Below are 18,548 nucleotides of genomic sequence, written 5' to 3'. Positions count from 1 at the left end.
GAACAACCCAAGTTGGGTTATTTTTAACCCATCATTTTTTTGTGTGCATGTTACTTCTTGCAAAAGGCTGTGTTTCTAAATCTGTTTGTAATGCTTCAAAACTTCTTAATCTGGAGAGGATCTCATGCTGTGAGGAGAACCTGTGTAACGGTGCTCAGAGCATCTCTCAGAGCTTCCTGTTCCTCTGCTGTTCTCTGCTCTCCTTCATCCTGCTGCACTGAATCCAGCAGATCTTCACATCTACAATAAGACACACTGCAACGAATATAGAGCTTGTGTTTTCTGTCTACTAGATTTGGTGTTTTTATATGATGGACATACACTGGAAACTTTCTGTAATAGAAGATTACATCTTCTTTCTGGGATTAAGTATTTTAAATTTAGTGAACTAGATGAATCAATTTATCAAATAACTTTTTTGACATTTGAGTATAGTGTTTTATTTCTACAATATATGGTGTAAAAACGTCTGAGTGCTGCCCTCTTCAGGTTGAACAGTGGCTACTGCAGTTGATTTTTCCTATTGGATGTTTGCGGTGGCAGGTGACGTAAGCAGTTTCCAGCTCACCACGCCCCTTGGTACGAGCTACCAAGCCCTTGGCAGTATAAAAGCATCTTGTTCCGTCAAAATTACTGTAGTGAGTCAGGAGTTGGAATTGCGAGTATTGAAAATGACCAGGATAGACTATTATAGCATCTATTTAGCATAACATTTATATAGTTGTTTAGATTATTTAGTGTAGCCTATGTCGTTAATTAGCATAGTTGTTAGTGTAACGTTAGTATTGTTAGAAGCATAGTTAGTTAGTAGCATAGTATTGCATCAGTTAGGATAGCTTCAAGTTAGCGTAGATTTATTTACAGTGGTTAGGATGGTACGTGCTGGTAGAGCTGGAGTGTGCAATGGAGGTTGAAATGGGCTTCTCCACACAGCTCACGCTGAAAAGCGACGTGGTGCGGGAGTAAAGACTGCAGTTTGAGCCAGCGGCTGGAATTGATATGGCTCAGGCCACAAACACCTCGACATCCTCCACTTCAGGTGAAAGTGGGGGAGAAAAGTCCTCCACTTCAAATGAACGCTCGGTTGCAAAGCTACTTGCGTCACTACAGTCACTCTCCATTTTAGCGTCTCAGACAGCAGCTGTCAATCAATCCTTCACTGCGGGTCTCAGGTTCACGCCCCACGCACTCAGCCCCTTCCTCGGTTCATCCCCTCTATCTCCGCTGTGCTCTGCCCACTTTTCAGTATTTTTCAAATATTGCCATGGGGTGGAGTCAAGCTCTACTTAGTTACCCTTTAAGTAGCTGTCATTCATCAACAGCCAATCACAAAATCTATCTCAAGCTGACCATAGACATATATCCTGCTATGTTTGTTTTTTCATAAGGGCAGTTTGAGATGCACCTAGCCTCACCTGAATGTTTGGCAAGAGTAGATGGCTGCAGTGAGGGGAGGAGTGAATGCAGACAAGACTTCTCGAAGTACAACAGATACCTAGAAGATCAAAAGAGGATATCATGTTATTCACACTTATGCGCTATGTTGCTAATAAACATAACATAATTTCAGATCTGTTGTTTTTATATGAAAAGAGATAAGAAGCCCAAAGTGCTTGCTATTTAATTCCATATGAAAGGCGTATTTATCATCCAATTTTACTTTAATATATAAACATGTATTTAATCTTATTTTTTTATATGACATTCACATATCTCACACAGAGATCGCACTGTCCGTTTACACCTGGTCACTTCATTTGTTTTCTCTGATTGTATAGCTATTAGATCGTGATAAGACCAGGTGTAAATGCCCTCTGAAACCCTTTTCAGATGGTTTTAAATCTGATCTCAGACCACTTCAGGAGGTGGTCAGGGCCATGTTCCAGACGGAATTACACAAGTGTAAATACATCTGGTTGTTGAAACCACGTGTAAATTCTACTTCTCCTGAAATGTTCAAAGAGCGTGTTGTAAGCTATTTACCGTATTTTTCGGACTATAAGTCGCACCTAAGTATAAGTCGCATCAGTCCAAAACTACGTCATGACAAGGAAAAAAACATATATAAGTCGCACTGGACTATAAGTCGCATTTATTTAGAACCAAGAACTAAGAGAAAACATTACCATCTACAGCCGTGAGAGGGCGCTCTATGTCTTCAGTGTAGACTACAGGAGCAGTGAGCAGCATAGAGCGCCCTCTTGCGGCTGTAGACGGTAATGTTTTCTCTTGGTTCATTTCTCTCGGTTCATGTCAAATTAATTTTGATTAATAAGTCGCACTGGACTATAAGTCGCATTAATTTAGAACCAAGAACTTAGAGAAAACATTCTCCACGGATGTGCAGCTGAGTATCTGTTCAAAAACCTGATGTGCTAACTGCCGCAAATTAAACTGAAAGCAAGTTGCAGAAGCTCATGTAGGGGAATTACAGGGAACCACTGTCAACGGTTTCACTCAACTGCTCCATTTCATTGGTTCTTGTACTTGTACTCTGCACAGTGACAATAAAGTTGAATCTAATCTGATCTAAAACAAACAAAAGGCTTGTTTGAGATGAGCAAAATCTGCACAGAACTGATCACATGGTGATCACCACGAGATGTATGTCGGTTAAACAATTTTTTTTACATCCAACTTGCTCTGATGTCATGCTGACATTTGTCAAAAAACTCTCGCGAGGGCGAGGCTGCTGTGTCAGATTGTGCAGTCAATTGCAATTGCTTTCCACTGACTTCGCATATTAAAAGCATGATAGGAAATGACTTGCTGATGACCGCTTAAAGGTTTAGTTCACCCAAAAAAGAAAATTCTGTAATTAATTACCCTCATGTTGTTTCAAACCCGTAAGACCTTCGTTCATCTTTGGAACAGAAGTTAAAATATTTTTAAATATCGTAGCTTTGTATAATTGCGGATGAACCACTGATGTCACAAGGATTAATTCACAGATCTTCTAGCTATGTTTCTGGACTTGGGAACATTTCAGTTCTGTTGCTGTCTATGGGAGGGTCAGAGAGCTCTCGGATTTCATCAAAAATATCTTAAACTGTATTCCGAAGATGAACGAAGGTCTTACGGGTTTGAAACGACATCAGGGTGAGTCATTAATGACAGAGATTTCATTTCTAGGTGAAGTAACCCTTTAATGCTCATTGGTTCAGACAACTGTGATGCTGTGTTCTCTTCTAAAATGTTTAATTTTTTATCTGATTTAATGTGAATTTGTTTAAATTATGCATCATTGTTCCCAAACACTATAACAGTGTGATCTCTGTGTGAAGTATGTGGTTGTAATCATATTTCTATAAACATCTAAAATATGTTTTTATTAAATGAAAAAATGGACGATAAATACTCCTTATTTTAAATAGAATTAAATATTTTTTTTAAAAGATGGGGCTGTACTGAGCATTATATAAAAAGTGTTTCTGTTGCTCATGTATTTGACAAATATTGTGTTTAATTTACTTCATCTAGAGTGACCATATGAGCCATTTTCTCAGGACGCGTCCTTGCCAGGATTTCTATATTGCCTAAAACATCCAAAGTAGTTTGACCAATAACATGCAGGTATGTTACATAATCAACCAATCGTTGCGTGTGAGAAGGTGAGATCTACAGAGAACGATCAAAGCAATGCGAATACACGTACATGTTAGGTGTTCGTTCATTCAATCAACTTGAAGCGTCGCTGTGCCCCGATCATTGTATAACACCAAAGTACCAAGAGAGTGATTTGAAAGCATAAGGAGCCGTGCTCTGCTCACAAACAGCCAAAATCTGGATATTTTAGGCATTATAGAAATCCTAGCAAGGACGCGTCCGTCCTAGGAAAATGGCTCATATGGTCACCCTACTTCATCCGTGAGAGAGTATGCAAAAACTGTGAGTGTACAACCGCAATCAGAAAGTGTCTGACATGACGGCTTCATGTTCAACTCCGCCCCAGACTGCAAGCGGCTGGCTCTTGTTGACATTTTTTAGGTTGACAACTGAAAAGACTTGTTTGAAATGAACTACACTAACCTGCCACCGGCTGGTGAGATCTGCTGGTTGCATGCGGGGTAGGATGCAATTATGCTTATAGATAAAATCCCCAAAAATATTGTGATATATTTTTTGTTAATATCACACACCCCTAATGTATTTAACCTTTCGATAAAAAAATAAATACAATAAATTAAGCTATGATTCTGGATATTTTGCTTTTTTTCAAGTAATTTGACATGAAAGAATGACAGAAGAATGAAATAACATGTATATTCTCAAATGCCTGCTCTCAGATCATTGTGCTTTAACATTTTGATGGAGATTATTTCTAATGGTGAAATGTGGTCAGCAATACATTCTTTGTTAATGTGTGCATCACTATCAGTATGATTTATTTTTGAAGCATGTTATAAGCTGTAATTTTCAAGTCACACTTACTTAATAGCCTGTATTTCTTTAACTTTGAGTTTATGCTGCCATCACTTGCTATCAGAATTATCGTAAATACTAATTTCCTAGTCAGAAATTGGACATGAGTGGCCTTCCAAATCATATTTACAACTAGAGAACTCTCTGAGATAATTTTTACACTTGAGTTTCTGAGTTAGGTGGGCCATGAACTTGAAACATGGCAGAGGAGAGAAACATAGCTGTATGTTTCAGCATCATCAGCAACCTGAATATGTAGCGCAGAGAATCTTTGTATGGTTACTTTAATAACACTAACAAAATATATTTTATATAAATGGGTAGGCGAAATGGGTAAGTCATGATTCCTGTTCTTTCTGTTAACTATGCACTTCAATTTGATAAACTCATCAATGTAACACAAAAAAGGGAAGTAGGGATTTTATCATTAGCACGTGAAAACAGCCTTAACCACTGACTGTTACAGTTTCACATTTTCACACAGCCCATAAGCGACGAACATGGAACAAGGTAAGGTTCAATTTGAATAAATGTAAATGCCTTTTAATACATTCTAATCAAAACAGAGTAGGCCCACTGGACAACTAATCTTGACAACTACTGCAACTACTGTAAGTATGTTACAGTCATGTCATATCCAGAATGGCAGAAAAACAACTTAGTCTAATAGGTTTCAATTAAATTTTTTTTTAGTTTGTTCCATTTATTTGCTAAATTACCTCATCAGACTTTACTTCATTCAAATAATTACATAGTAAAAATCAAAAAGGAAGTTTTCTAATGTCCCCATGTCTTTTCTGACAGAAATTAGAGCTGTTGTTCTTGGGTGGCAGAAGTCTGACAAAGCCTCTGTGATAAACAGCATTTTAGGTGTTGAAGTTGAGTCTGACAAATTATTTGTGAAATCTATGAGGAAAGATGGTAAAGTGAATGGAAGGCGGATAACTCTGATCAACACTCCATGTTGGTGGGAGAATTTTGATTTGCAAGACTCACCGGAGGTTCTCAAACAAGAGCTGGTTTGCAGTGTTTTCCTGTGTCCACCAGGACCTCACGTCTTTCTACTGGTCATTAATCCCAGCTTGGCTTTTACTGAAGAAAACAGACTCACCGTTGAGGAGCACCTTAGTCTCTTTGGTGGGAAAATCTGGAACCACACCATTGTGTTGATTACACAAACCGATTCAGTGAAGGATAAGGATCTTCAGCTGATCATACAGAGATGTGGAGGAAGATATCATGCTTTTGATTTCAAAAACAAAAGTGATGGAGTCAAAGGTCTACTTGGCAAGATTGACGATGTTGTGGCAGCAAACAATGGCAAGCATTTTGAAACACATGATGATGTGCTGCTTGACATTCAAAGAAAGAGGGATGAAAATGAGAGGAGGGCAAAAGCCAGACAAGAAACTGTTCAGGGCAAAAGAGACCTACTTAAAAAAATAAGTAAGTAGTACAGGTGTGTTTAACTACCATTAAACAGTTTGGACTGGATTTATGTTCATTCACAAATATCTATAGATGGAGTTTTGAAAGTATAGCTCAAATCAAACATAATTCCTGTAATTCATAATTCCTCACTTTACTGTTATTATACAATTTAGAGATTGGACACATATACTTTATTATGACTGTGACAATAAAGATGAGTTAAATGTGTCCAAACATCTGACTTGTAGTCATTTGCACTACCAATGATTTGTAGTTTTTAATGCTTGTTTGTTCCTGAAGACGCTGTGGCTCCACTCTCAGAACTGAGAATTGTTCTGCTGGGTTGGATTGTGTCTGGAAAGAGTACAACTGGAAACACCATCTTCGATCATGAAATATTTCCGATAGGAAAAACACAGAAGTGTACAAGCCATACTGGTGATGTAAATGGCAGATCAATAACCGTGTTGGACACTCCAAGCTGGTGGAAGTATTTCTCATCTAAATTCAACCCAGAATTTACATGGGCTGCAATTGTGGAGTGCATAGGTCACTCGCAACAAATGCAATTCCCTCATGCCATGATCTTGGTGATTCCTGTTGATACTTCATTTAAGAATGAACAAAAAAGGATTATTGAAGAGCATATGGCCACTCTAGGAGAAGACGTCTGGAGACACACCATAGTTCTGTTCACATGGGGCGACAGATTTCCAGACATCTTAATCGAGCAGCACATTGAGAGCGAAGGTGATGCCCTCCAGTGGCTAATTGAGAAATGCAGGAACAGATATCACATCTTCGACAACTCAAACAAGAACAACCGAGATCAAGTCACAGAGTTGCTCCAGATGATTGATGAGATGGTGGCAGAAAACAGTCTGTTCTGCTTCAACACTCAAAGTGCTGCGAAAAAAAACATTCAAGATACTGACACACAACAAGACGAGGAAATAAGTCTGGATGCTGACCTTGTGATGGAATTACTACAGCAGGAGATTATCAACAGGTTTAAGGGGATCAAAATTAAACTAAAACACTGGGGGGTGGATTTCACTGGGTGTATGGAGATCAGAAGTCACCGTAGCATGGCAGAAGATCTAAACTGTAAGTTGTCACTGTTAAAATTACTTGCAATTTACATGTCTACTCATAAAAGCTTTAAGCAACAATTAGGGCTAAGCATACTCATTACAGCTCATTAATCCCATTGCCGTTTTAATATGATTTTGCACTTGTTCTTTTTCATGCAATTGAAACTAAAGAACTATATTTAACTCGGCAATTAATTTAATTCTCAGAGGACATTCTTAAATGGTAACATCTTAAGATTTATTTGAACACACCCTGTTCACACTTTCCTCTTTCAGTCTCTGCTGATGAGAAACTCATGGAGAAGATTAGGAGAGAAGGATGCAGATGGGAAGTAACTTTAATGAACTCACTCTTGAACATTCAGAATGATGCAGCACCTGGTGAGCTATTTAGCTTTCTAAGAATATGTTTTCTTGGAAAATTTTAGCGTTTTTTTTTTTCTTTTTCTTAATGTATACCTTGTCGGAAATGACTTTTTTTCTGCCCCTCACATTATCATTTTCATATTCACAGATGGAAATATGAATCCATGTTCAAGCGATGTGCTAAAGTGGGTTCAAAGATGTGATGAAAACAACTTGTTTGGAAATGGAAGAAGCTACATCGTCAGTAGTCTAGAAGATGCAGAGCCCAAAGGCATAAAAAGACAATTTTCAGAATGAAACACTGTTTAAAAGTTATACACATCTACACCTTATAGCAAATGCAAACTATTTGTTTTAAATGCATTTAATAAACCCTTTAGAATTGTATGTTAAATGTTGCTAATTAATAATTTTTAGTATTGCAAGATATTAAAAAAAAACTAAGCAGTCACATTTAGTTTCTGTTAAGTTTTTATGGACTTTTAGTTTGCTGTTCCTGTTTTCTTTTACTTTTGGTTCCTTTTACTAGTTCTTTTTCCTAGATCATCACTACCAGTGTCTTGTGTAATGTTGAAATATATAAATGAACATCACATAACTAGCATTTCCAAAGTGTATATTGTTTATCTGCTCTGAAATAAACTAAATGATAAACTACATTATTAACATTATTATGATGGTCACTGATACTAGTAGTAAAGTAGAACATTTAGATGATGTGAATGAAACTTCATAATGTTTCACTTGATTATGCATAGTCAGGAATTATGGTTTGGAAAAAGTCTAACTAGTAAAATGTTAACATGCTGTGTGAAAACTAATACAAGTAGATTCATTAAAAAAAGACTCACTCATGTTTATGATCTCTGCTGGATAAAGTGCTTCATTCTTTTTTCTGAGAGAAATCCAAAACTCAAATCCTGAGGTAATCCTCAGTGCATCTTCTTGGCCTGAATTATGTCTTATTCCTCTAACCACGAAGCGAACTGTAAAATAAAATAAAAAACATGCACGTGTTGCACTTGGGCGTGGTCGCAGACGTGAAAGACTGGTTTTCATATGGATTACTGTGGTGAGGAAAGATGAGGACCCAAGAGCGATTATGCAAAAGGAAACTTCTTTAATTGAGTAGCGTATCAAAATAACCAGCCTTTGGTAAAACCAACAAAAGCAGCCGATGAACCGGTACCCAAAAGGTAAACACAAAGTCTTTACATGAATCAGCAAACAGAGGGGTCGGGCCGGCGCTCGGGCTGTGTGCAGAGATTGGCGTCTAGCGGACCTCCTTTCCGCTTTCAAGATAATCTCAGGTGGCGGGTATGGTCTCTGTCCAGGGTACTCGACAGCACCAGCAGGGCTGGACAGAGAGCAGAGCAACAGGTTAACTTAAGGCACCGTTAGATCTGACCTAAGACAGGAGCACGAGGGGCAGGGTAGGATCCGACATGACAGGACAGGACAGGACAGGAACGAGATGGTTGTGAAGCTTCTGCATGTACAGCAAATGAAATAATCAAGCAGAGAGCACAAACACGGGGAACAAGAAATAGCCAGGATGATTAGGGAAAAGAGAGAACAGGTGTGAATCTATTAGCGAGACAGAGGAGAGATAATGAGGAACAGCTGAAGAGGTGTGTGAGAGTAGCAAAATAACCAGCAGAGGAGGGGGAAGAAGAGAAGGAAAACCGAAACCATGACAATTACTTTATCACAGAATATCTGTTTTCGGTAGGAAATATTTGCTTAGTTTAAAAGTATACATGTCAGGCTTTCTATAGATATATCTCTCATGCCTCTTTGTTGAGTATTTGCTGAGCTACAGACAGTGCACCTTGTTTGTTTTCTTTATTTTGTAAATGCACAAAGTTTTGTTATTATGAGTGTATACAACTAAAAGTAGACCCTTTACAGATTTGATTGATGTTTTGCTCTTATCTGTACGATCAAATCTGAAAGTGTAATTAAATTTTTTTTGGTGTTATCAGGAGAAGATGCCACAAAATGAATATTCGTGTTAATTGACTCCAGAGGGTTTACAAGAGGAATATGACAAATGTAGCCAATTGCTCGACTCGTCTGAATGCCTTGATCCCAGCCTCAGTCCATTCCTTGTGAAGTTCACTCAAATTCTTAAATCGATTTTGCTTGAAAATTTTCATAAGGCTGTGGTTCTCTCGGTTGGTTGTGCATCTTTTTCTTCCACATTTTTCTTTCTACTCAACTGTTAACATGCTTGGATACAGCACTCTGTGAACAGCCAGCTTCTTTGGCAATCAATGTTTGTGGCTAAAGGGAGTCGCACACCGGACGAGAAGTGCAGTGCAGCACCGCGTCATGCCATGTCTTTAAAATTCGAACACATTGTTTTCTCTGAGTGTACACACACCGGCAGTGCCATTCGGCGTCTCTGTCCGCGTCGCCCAGGTACAACTCAGGACGCTGTTCAAATTCCTGCCATGCCACAGAGTGCAGTCTGCATAGTTTTATATTAAATAACATCATACTTTTTTCAAAACCTTGTTCACACATTATACCAAGATACCACTGTTGCAAAATACTACTTACATACATTAGTTGTACAGTTTGAATAAAATGTAAACATATATAATTAAATGTATAATAAACCTTTTAATCTTTTATTTTTCTCTTGAGACATTTTTACATATGCAAAATATTACAGCATTGGCTGTCGTGAATACATTTAATGTTGTCGACAGCCACCTGTTTGATTTACAACTGTCACAACACAACACCAGCGGACAGCAATAGATGAAAAACTAAAGAACGACGTAGGAAAATACCCCTAGTTATATGCAACCAACCATAGATTATTCAAAGGCAATATGAGGAAGTCATAAACATGGAGGAAGATCACGTTTGTCATCGTTTTCTCAGGTAAGAATGTCTAATTTTCGATCTGAGGTAAAATGTTCAGTGACAGTCCTTAGAAATGTTGGGAAATAAGCATACCTATATAAATTATTTTTTAGATTCTTTGTTTTTATTGAGCTTATAATAATACAAAACATTTGATGAATGGCAATCTAGAATGCTAGTGACAATCTAGACTAAATTATAACACATATTCTTTTAATTAATTAACGTTCAAAACTCAGGAATTATCCATTAAAATAATATATTTGCCAGCTCAAAAGCAGAATCCAGCGGCCTGGTCGAAGGTTTAATGCGTATTCAGTCTTTTACTTGCACTTCTAGTCTAGCTCCATGTTCAATCCGACTCCAATTTTAATATGATCATTAAATTTGGGCAATGTTTCTATCAAAAGCTGATCACAGATAGTAATTGCTTATTATTTTAGATATTTGAGTATTCTGGAAATCCCATACTTTCAATTATTCGTTCATTAGGGACCAGGTATCGTACAGGAATTACACTCAGCTGATTTTAGTGATCCCACAGACACAAACTAGTCAATTCTGAACTTATTCAAGTGGATGCAGAATGGTTATAATAACTTTAAGTGAGTGACACTGCATGCTCATAACAAAAAAAAGTGTATTTTTCTCTATAACCACGAGAGCCACACCGTGTTAAACCAGTGACGGTCAGAAATCACATGATCCTTAATGGTGTTCCCCATGGTTCATCCACTGGTGTTGCAGTATGATCTGTCCTGAACGCAGATTTGCAGAAATACCGCTATAAATTAATCTACTTGAAGAGATCAGAATAAGTCAAATATAACAATTTATTATCAGTCAGGTAAATATGTATTATATCAATTTTCATAGTCAATTCAATACAAGACATCAAATTCTCAAAGATAAAACTAGACGTAAAGGATGCATACCTGATTTCAGGAAAATACATAGTACAGAATGTGTGGATACACTCCATACTACGGACTTTCTGGCTACAGAATCCCAAAGTCGTTTTTTGTGACTTTCCTTATATACTTAGATCAGACAACAAAGAAATATTCAAATCAGTTGTACAAACATAAAAAGCCTTTTGGTTGTTAGGTTCGGTGATCAAGTGTCACACCTGACTGGAGACAGATAAACATTCTCTCAGACCCCTAAAGCCCAACCCCTAAAGTTCCCTCTTCAGCAGAACACAATTCTACAAAAGTTTTCACTTATTATACAAGTGACTACTGTGAAATTGAGGCAAATCCACCAATTGCACAAAGACCTTTAATATGACACCAAACATGAAAAGTTTACGTTTACTTGAGTTTACTTGAGTTCTTCGCATTTCTCTGTAAACTTTTAGTGACCTGGACCATGTGCCCAGGGGGAAAGATGGGTGAAAGGACCGAAGAGCAAATGGTCTTTCTTCCAGATCTTCTTTTCTGATCAAATCATTGTGAGAGTTCCTCACTGTTTGGCTTCACATAGAATTAATTTCATAAGGAAATAATTTCTTTCCTTTCAGGTAAAAATAACTATATTTGCAGCATGGTTGTTTAATGCATTTTTAGCAACAGTGTCAATCTATTTTGCTCCCCACTTTGTTTCTGCTGTTTTTAAAATAACTGCATCATCTGCTGCTCTTGTTGTTTTAACATCTTTATAGAGAATTAATGCACAGCGAAAGAGCTTGAATGAAACACGCTGGACTCTAAGTGACATAATAAAAAATAAATGGAAAATTAGAGGCAGTCTACCAAAAATGTGTTCTATATTCCTTTTCTATCCTATTCACATGTTTTAATTTTTTCTTTTAAAAAAATGTTGCTTACAAAATTTTACAGTTGATTAGGATAAAAGTGTGCTAAATGACTAGATGTAAACAGTGTTGCAACTTAGTGACTATTTTTAACAAGTTTTCAGCCCTTCTAGCAACACATTTTCGAAAAATTTACAAATCTAGCAACTCTGATGTGTAAGCATATATTGTTTTTACTCTTCTCAACGAGAAGCGGGTGCTGCTGTGGGCCTCACCCCCATCCCAAAGCACTCACTAGACCACTTGCAGCACCCCCTCCTAACTGCAGTCATCCCCATCCAGACTGCAAATTAATTGCGCAAGTTGGAAGCCGCCACAGGCTGATACTGCCCTGGCTTACATTCAGGACGGGATGTAGAGGTACATCTCTATAAATTGGAAAGACATGGAAAAGTTGATTTAGTAATTTGACTCAAATTGTGAAACTCATATAACAATTTCAATGCACACAGACTGAAGTAGTTTAAGTCTGTGTTTTTTTTTAATGTGATGATTTTGTCTCACATATAAACAAAAACCCACCAATTAATCTCAACAATTTAAAATACTTCGTAAGACCAATGAAAAAAAGTTAATTGTTGGCCTTCTAGAAAGTATGTTCATTTACTGTACATGTACTCAATAATTGGTAGGGACTCCTTTTGCTTTGGCTCACTCTGGTTAGTTTGCTGGCCAGTCAAGCACACCAACACCGGTTCCATTTAACAAACCTTTGGTGCTTTTGGGAGTGTGAGCAGGTGCCAAATCCTGCTGGAAAATGAAATCAGCATCTCCAAAAAGCTGGTTCAGCAGAAGGAAGGAGGAAATAAGGATGAAAAAAAAAATTCTTGGTAAATTGCTGGAGTGACTTTGGTTTTCAAAAAACACAAAGGACCAACACCAGCAGATGACATTGCACCCCAAATCATCACAAACTGTGGAAACTTAACACTGGACTTCCGGCAACTTGGGCTATGAGCTTCTCCACCCTTCCTCCAGACTCTAGGATCTTGTTTTCCAAACGAAATACAAAACTTGCTCTCATCTGAAAAGAGGACTTTGGACCACTAGGCAACACTCACCACTCTCCTTAGCCCAGGTAAGACGTCTCTGATCCTCAGGAGTGGATTAAATGGAATATAACTGTAGCCAAATTCCTTGACACTTCTGTGTGTGGTGGCTCTTGATGCCTTGACACCGGCCTCAGTTCGATTCTTGTGCAGTTCAAATTCTTGAATGGATTTTGCTTGACAATCCTCATAAGGCTGCAGTTCTCTCTGTTGGTTGTGCATCTTTTTCTTCCACATTTTTTCCTTCCACTCAACATGCTTGGATACCCAGATTCTCAATGTTACCCAGAAAACAGGATACAGGTTTAACTGTTTTGAAATACTTCTGCTAAATGTTACACTGTCAGACATGCAAAAGAAGTCTAATGTATCTCTTGCTCTGGCTACTGTGTATAGACCACCAGGGCCGTATACAGAATTCCTAAAAGAATTTGCAGATTTCCTCTCAGACCTTCTAGTTACAGTTGATAAGGCGCTAATCATGGGAGATTTTAATATTCACGTTGATAATGCAAATGATACATTAGGACTTGCGTTTACTGACCTAATAAACTCCTTTGGAGTCAAGCAAAATGTCACCGGGCCCACTCATCGTTTTAATCATACACTAGATCTAATTATATCGCATGGAATCGATCTTACTGCTATAGATATTGTACCCCAATGTGATGATATTACATGTGATGACCATTTCCTTGTATCGTGCATGCTGCGTATAACTGATATTAACTATATGTCTCAGCGTTACCGTCTGGGCAGAACTATTGTTCCAGCCACCAAAGACAGATTCGCAAATAACCTGCCTGATCTATCTCAACTGCTATTTGTACCCAAAAATACACATGAATTAGACGAAATTACTGACAACATGGGCACTATTTTCTCTAATACATTAGAAGCTGTTGCCCCCATCAAATTGAAAAAGGTTAGAGAAAAACGTACTGTGCCATGGTATAACAGTAATACTCACTCTCTCAAGAAAGTAACTCGTAGTCTTGAACGCAAATGGAGAAAAACTAACTTGGAAGTTTTTAAAATTGCATGGAAAAACAGTATGTCCAGGTATAGACAGGCTCTAAAAACTGCTAGGGCAGAGCATATCCACAAACTAAAATAACCAAAACAATCCAAGGTTTTTATTTAGCACAGTGGCTAAATTAACAAATTACCAGACGCCACCTGATTCAAATATTCCACCAACGTTAAATAGTAATGACTTTATGAATTTCTTCACTGATAAAATAGATAACATTAGAAATACAATAGCGAATGTAGATTCTACAGCGTCTAACACTTCAGTTTCATCCATCGCACCCAAAGATAAACTGCAGTGCTTTACAAATATAGGACAGGAAGAGCTAAATAAACTTATCACTGTATCTAAACCAACAACATGTTTATTAGATCCTGTACCCACTAAATTACTAAAAGAGCTGTTACCTGTAGCCGAAGAACCGCTTCTCAATATCATTAACTCGTCGTTATCTTTAGGTCACGTCCCAAAACCATTCAAGCTGGCGGTTATCAAGCCTCTTATTAAGAAACCAAAACTAGATCCTAGTGTACTGGCAAATTATAGGCCTATTTCAAATCTTCCATTTATGTCTAAAATTTTAGAAAATGTTGTGTCTGCTCAATTGAGCACCTTCCTGCATAAAATGATCTGTATGAAGAATTTCAGTCAGGTTTTAGGCCCCACCATAGCACAGAAACTGCACTTGTTAAAATTACAAATGACCTGCTTCTTGCGTCAGATCAAGGCTGCATCTCATTTCTAGTCTTACTTGATCTTAGTGCTGCGTTCGACACCATAGATCATGACATACTCATAGATCGATTACAAAACTATACAGGTATTCAAGGGCAGGCTCTAAGATGGTTTAGATCCTACCTGTCCGATCGCTACCATTTTGTTTACTTAAATGGGGTGTCATCTCATTTATCATCAGTAAAATATGGAGTGCCACAAGGATCCGTCCTAGGTCCCCTTCTATTTTCAATATACATGTTGCCCCTTGGTAATATTATTAGAAAATATGGAATTAGCTTCCACTGTTATGCTGATGATACTCAGCTATATATTTCAACGAGACCAGATGAAACTTCCCAATTATCTAAGCTAACAGAGTGTGTTAAAAATGTAAAAGATTGGATGACAAATAATTTTCTCCAATTAAATATTGACAGAGATATTAATTATTGGACCAAAAAACACCACACAGAATCTTGTAGATTACAATCTGCAACTAGACGGATGTACTGTTACTTCCTCTACAGTCAGAAATCTGGGTGTTATATTGGACAGCAATTTGTCTTTTGAAAATCATATTTCCAATGTTACAAAAACCGCATTCTTCCATCTTAGAAACATTGCCAAGCTACGAAACATGTTTTCTGTTTCTGATGCAGAAAAGCTAGTTCATGCTTTCATGACCTCTAGACTGGACTATTGTAATGGACTTCTAGGTGGTTGTCCTGCTTCGTCAATAAACAAGCTACAGGTAGTCCAAAATGCAGCAGCTAGAGTCCTTACCAGGTCAAGAAAATATGATCATATAACCCCTATTTTACAGTCTCTGCACTGGCTACCTATTAAGTTCCGTATCAGTTACAAATTATCATTACTTACCTAAAAGGCCCTAAATGGTTTAGCTCCTGCGTACCTAACTAGCCTTCTACCACGCTACAACCCATCACGCACCCTAAGGTCACAAAACGCTGGACTTTTGGTAGTTCCTAGGATAGCAAAGTCCACTAAAGGAGGTAGAGCTTTTTCACATTTGGCTCCCAAACTCGAATAGCCTTCCTGATAATGTTCGGGGTTCAGACACACTCTCTCTGTTTAAATCTAGATTAAAAACGCATCTCTTTCGCCAAGCATTCAAATAATATATCTCTTAAATTGTGAGTGTAGTTGCATCTGCATTTTTATTCTTTAGCTTGGGTTAAACTAATTTTACTTTGTTGGATCAGCAGCTATGCTAATGATGTCTCTATTTTGTTTCTATGTTTTGCCACGGGATTTACATCCCGTGGTAACTAGGATTTACACAAGCTCCAGTCTGGATCCAGAACACCTGAGAAGAGATGATGCTGACCCTCAGAGGACCCCAGATGATCCTAACCTTGAATCAACAAACAGAACTAACAATTATTGCTACATGTGTGACTGCATCCTATAATTACTATTAATTAATAATATTGATAGTTCATCATCTAGCTGACTACGTCTTGTATTATTATTATTATTATTTTTATTTTTCTAAAATCCTGTCAAACGTGCACAAACTACTAGCTACTACTAAATATTGTAGAAACATAATTTTCTGTAAAGTTGCTTTGTAACGATTTGTATTGTAAAAAGCGCTATACAAATAAACTTGAATTGAATTGAATTGAATACAGCACTCTGTGAACAGCCAGCTTCTTTGGCAATTAATGTTTGTGGCTTACCCTCCTTGTGAAGAGTATCAATGATTGTCTTCTGGACAACTGTCAGATCAGCAGGCTTCCCAGTGATTGTGTAGCCTAGTGAACCAAACTGAGAGACCATTCTGAAGGCTCAGGAAACCTTTGCAGGTATTTTGAATTGATTAGCTGATTGGCATGTCACCATATTCTAATTTGTTGAGATGGTGAACTGGTGGGTTTTTTGTTAAATGTGAGCCAAAATCATGACAATTAAAATAACCAAAGACTTAAACTACTACAGTCTGTGTGCATTGAATTTATTTAATACACAAGTTTTACAATTTGAGTTGAATAACTGAATTAATTTGAGATAAATTTCAAATTTAAATGTAAAATGTTCTTTTTCTAATGGACAAACCTTAGTCAATTAACAGGCAAATATAGCCAAAATCACAGGACAGCCCACATGAAAAAAAATACTATAGTAATTTATAGTAAATAGTAGTGTTTTTGAACCATACTATAGTAAAGTACTTATATTAATTGGTTGTGGTAATTCTTTAGTTGCTGTGGTAATATAACAACTATAGTAATATAAACAAATGACTTCACCAAATACGTTGATTTTAAATTTCATGGCATCAACACGTCTCAAAAAAGTTGGGACAAGGCCATGTTTGCCACTGTGTGACATCCCCCCCTGCAAATGTCTGGGGACTGAGGAGACAAGTTGCTCAAGTTTAGGAATAGGAATGTTTTCCCATTCTTGTCTAATACAGGCTTCTAGTTGCTCAACTGTCTTAGGTCTTTTTTGACTGCAGGCTGGCCATTTCAGGACCCGGATCCTTCTTTTTCGCAGCCATGATGTTGTAATTAATGCAGTATGTGGTCTGTAATTCTTATGTTGGAAAATGCAAGGTCTTCCCTGAAAGAGACGACGTCTGGATGGGAGCATATGTTGTTCTAAAACTTGGATATACCTTTCAGCATTGATGGTGCCTTTCCAGATGTGTAAGCTGCCCATGCCACACGCACTCATGCAACCCCATACCATCAGAGATGCAGGCTTCTGAACTGAGCGTTGATAACAACTTGAGTTGTCCTTGTCCTCTTTAGTCTGGATGACATGGCGTCCCAGTTTCCCAAAAAGAACTGAGCTAATGTTGTGATTTCCATTACAGTAGCATTCCTGTATGTGTTGCAGTGCCATCTAAGGGCCCGAAGATCACAGGTATCCAGTATGGTTTCCCGGCCTTGACCCTTATGCATAGAGATTGTTCCAGATTCTTTGAATCTTTGGATGTTATTATGAACAGTAGATGATGATAACTTCAAACTCTTTGCAATTTTTCTCTGAGAAATTCCTTTCTACTATTGCTCCATTATTTTTTGAGGCAGCATTGGGGGAATTGGTGATCCTCTACCCATCTTAAATTCTGAGAGTCACTGCCACTCTGAGAAGCTTTTTTTATACCCAATCATGTTGCCAATTGACCTAATAAGTTGCAAATTGGTCCTCCAGCTGTTCCTTATATGTACATTTAACTTTTCCGGCATCTTATTGCTACCTGTCCCAACTTTTTTGGAATATGTGGCTCTCATGAAATCCAAATTGAGTCAATATTTGGCATGACATTTTAAAATGTCTCACTTTCAACATTTGATATGTTATCTATATTATATTGTGAATTAAATATAAGTTTATGAGATTTGTAAATTATTCCATTCTTTTTTTTACTCACAATTTGTACAGTGTACCAGCTTTTTTGGAATCAGGTTTGTAAATATAAATGCTTATTACTTGAAACTATAGCAAAGGAGATAGATGTAGCCTCAAGATAATGTAGGTGGATACTGTATAAAGAAAATTAAAGTGAATATGAAGGTGTACAATAAACTTTGGCCCACAATTAGCAGTGTGAATGTTCACTCAGGTATGAGGTGAAGGAATTCTCTTCATTATGAACGGTCTCTCTCCGGTGTGAATGGTCATGTGGTATCTACGGGTTAGTTTTGTCGTGAAGCTCTCCCCACATTGATCACATGCGAACCGCTTCTCTCCTGTGTGACTTCTCTTGTGGT

At 37.6% G+C, this 18,548-nt stretch overlaps 1 protein-coding gene across 1 annotated transcript; it reads left to right on the top strand.

Moving 5' to 3' along the window:
• The first annotated feature begins 4,885 nt into the window (after positions 1-4,885).
• Positions 4,886-7,751, top strand: LOC132139904 (GTPase IMAP family member 8-like). The gene is made up of 5 exons (XM_059548601.1): positions 4,886-4,932; positions 5,227-5,868; positions 6,154-6,960; positions 7,224-7,328; positions 7,462-7,751. The coding sequence occupies exons 1-5, from the start codon at positions 4,923-4,925 to the stop codon at positions 7,608-7,610; spliced, it is 1,713 nt and encodes a 570-aa protein (XP_059404584.1). The 5' UTR covers positions 4,886-4,922; the 3' UTR covers positions 7,611-7,751.
• Positions 7,752-18,548: the final 10,797 nt, after the last annotated feature.

This window comes from Carassius carassius, chromosome 1 (assembly GCF_963082965.1).
Source record: "Carassius carassius chromosome 1, fCarCar2.1, whole genome shotgun sequence".
In the NCBI taxonomy this organism is placed as follows: Eukaryota; Metazoa; Chordata; class Actinopteri; order Cypriniformes; family Cyprinidae; genus Carassius; species Carassius carassius.
Note: the sequence above shows the minus strand (reverse complement) of the source record. Positions and strands in the feature narration are given on the sequence as shown.

What these genes read in the sequence shown, in the direction of transcription:
- LOC132139904 (XM_059548601.1), top strand. An exon ending in CATGGCAGAAGATCTAAACT is followed by an intron (nt 6,961 to 7,223) that starts GTAAGTTGTCAC and finishes TTCCTCTTTCAG; the next exon opens with TCTCTGCTGATGAGAAACTC. An exon ending in TCAGAATGATGCAGCACCTG is followed by an intron (nt 7,329 to 7,461) that starts GTGAGCTATTTA and finishes TCATATTCACAG; the next exon opens with ATGGAAATATGAATCCATGT.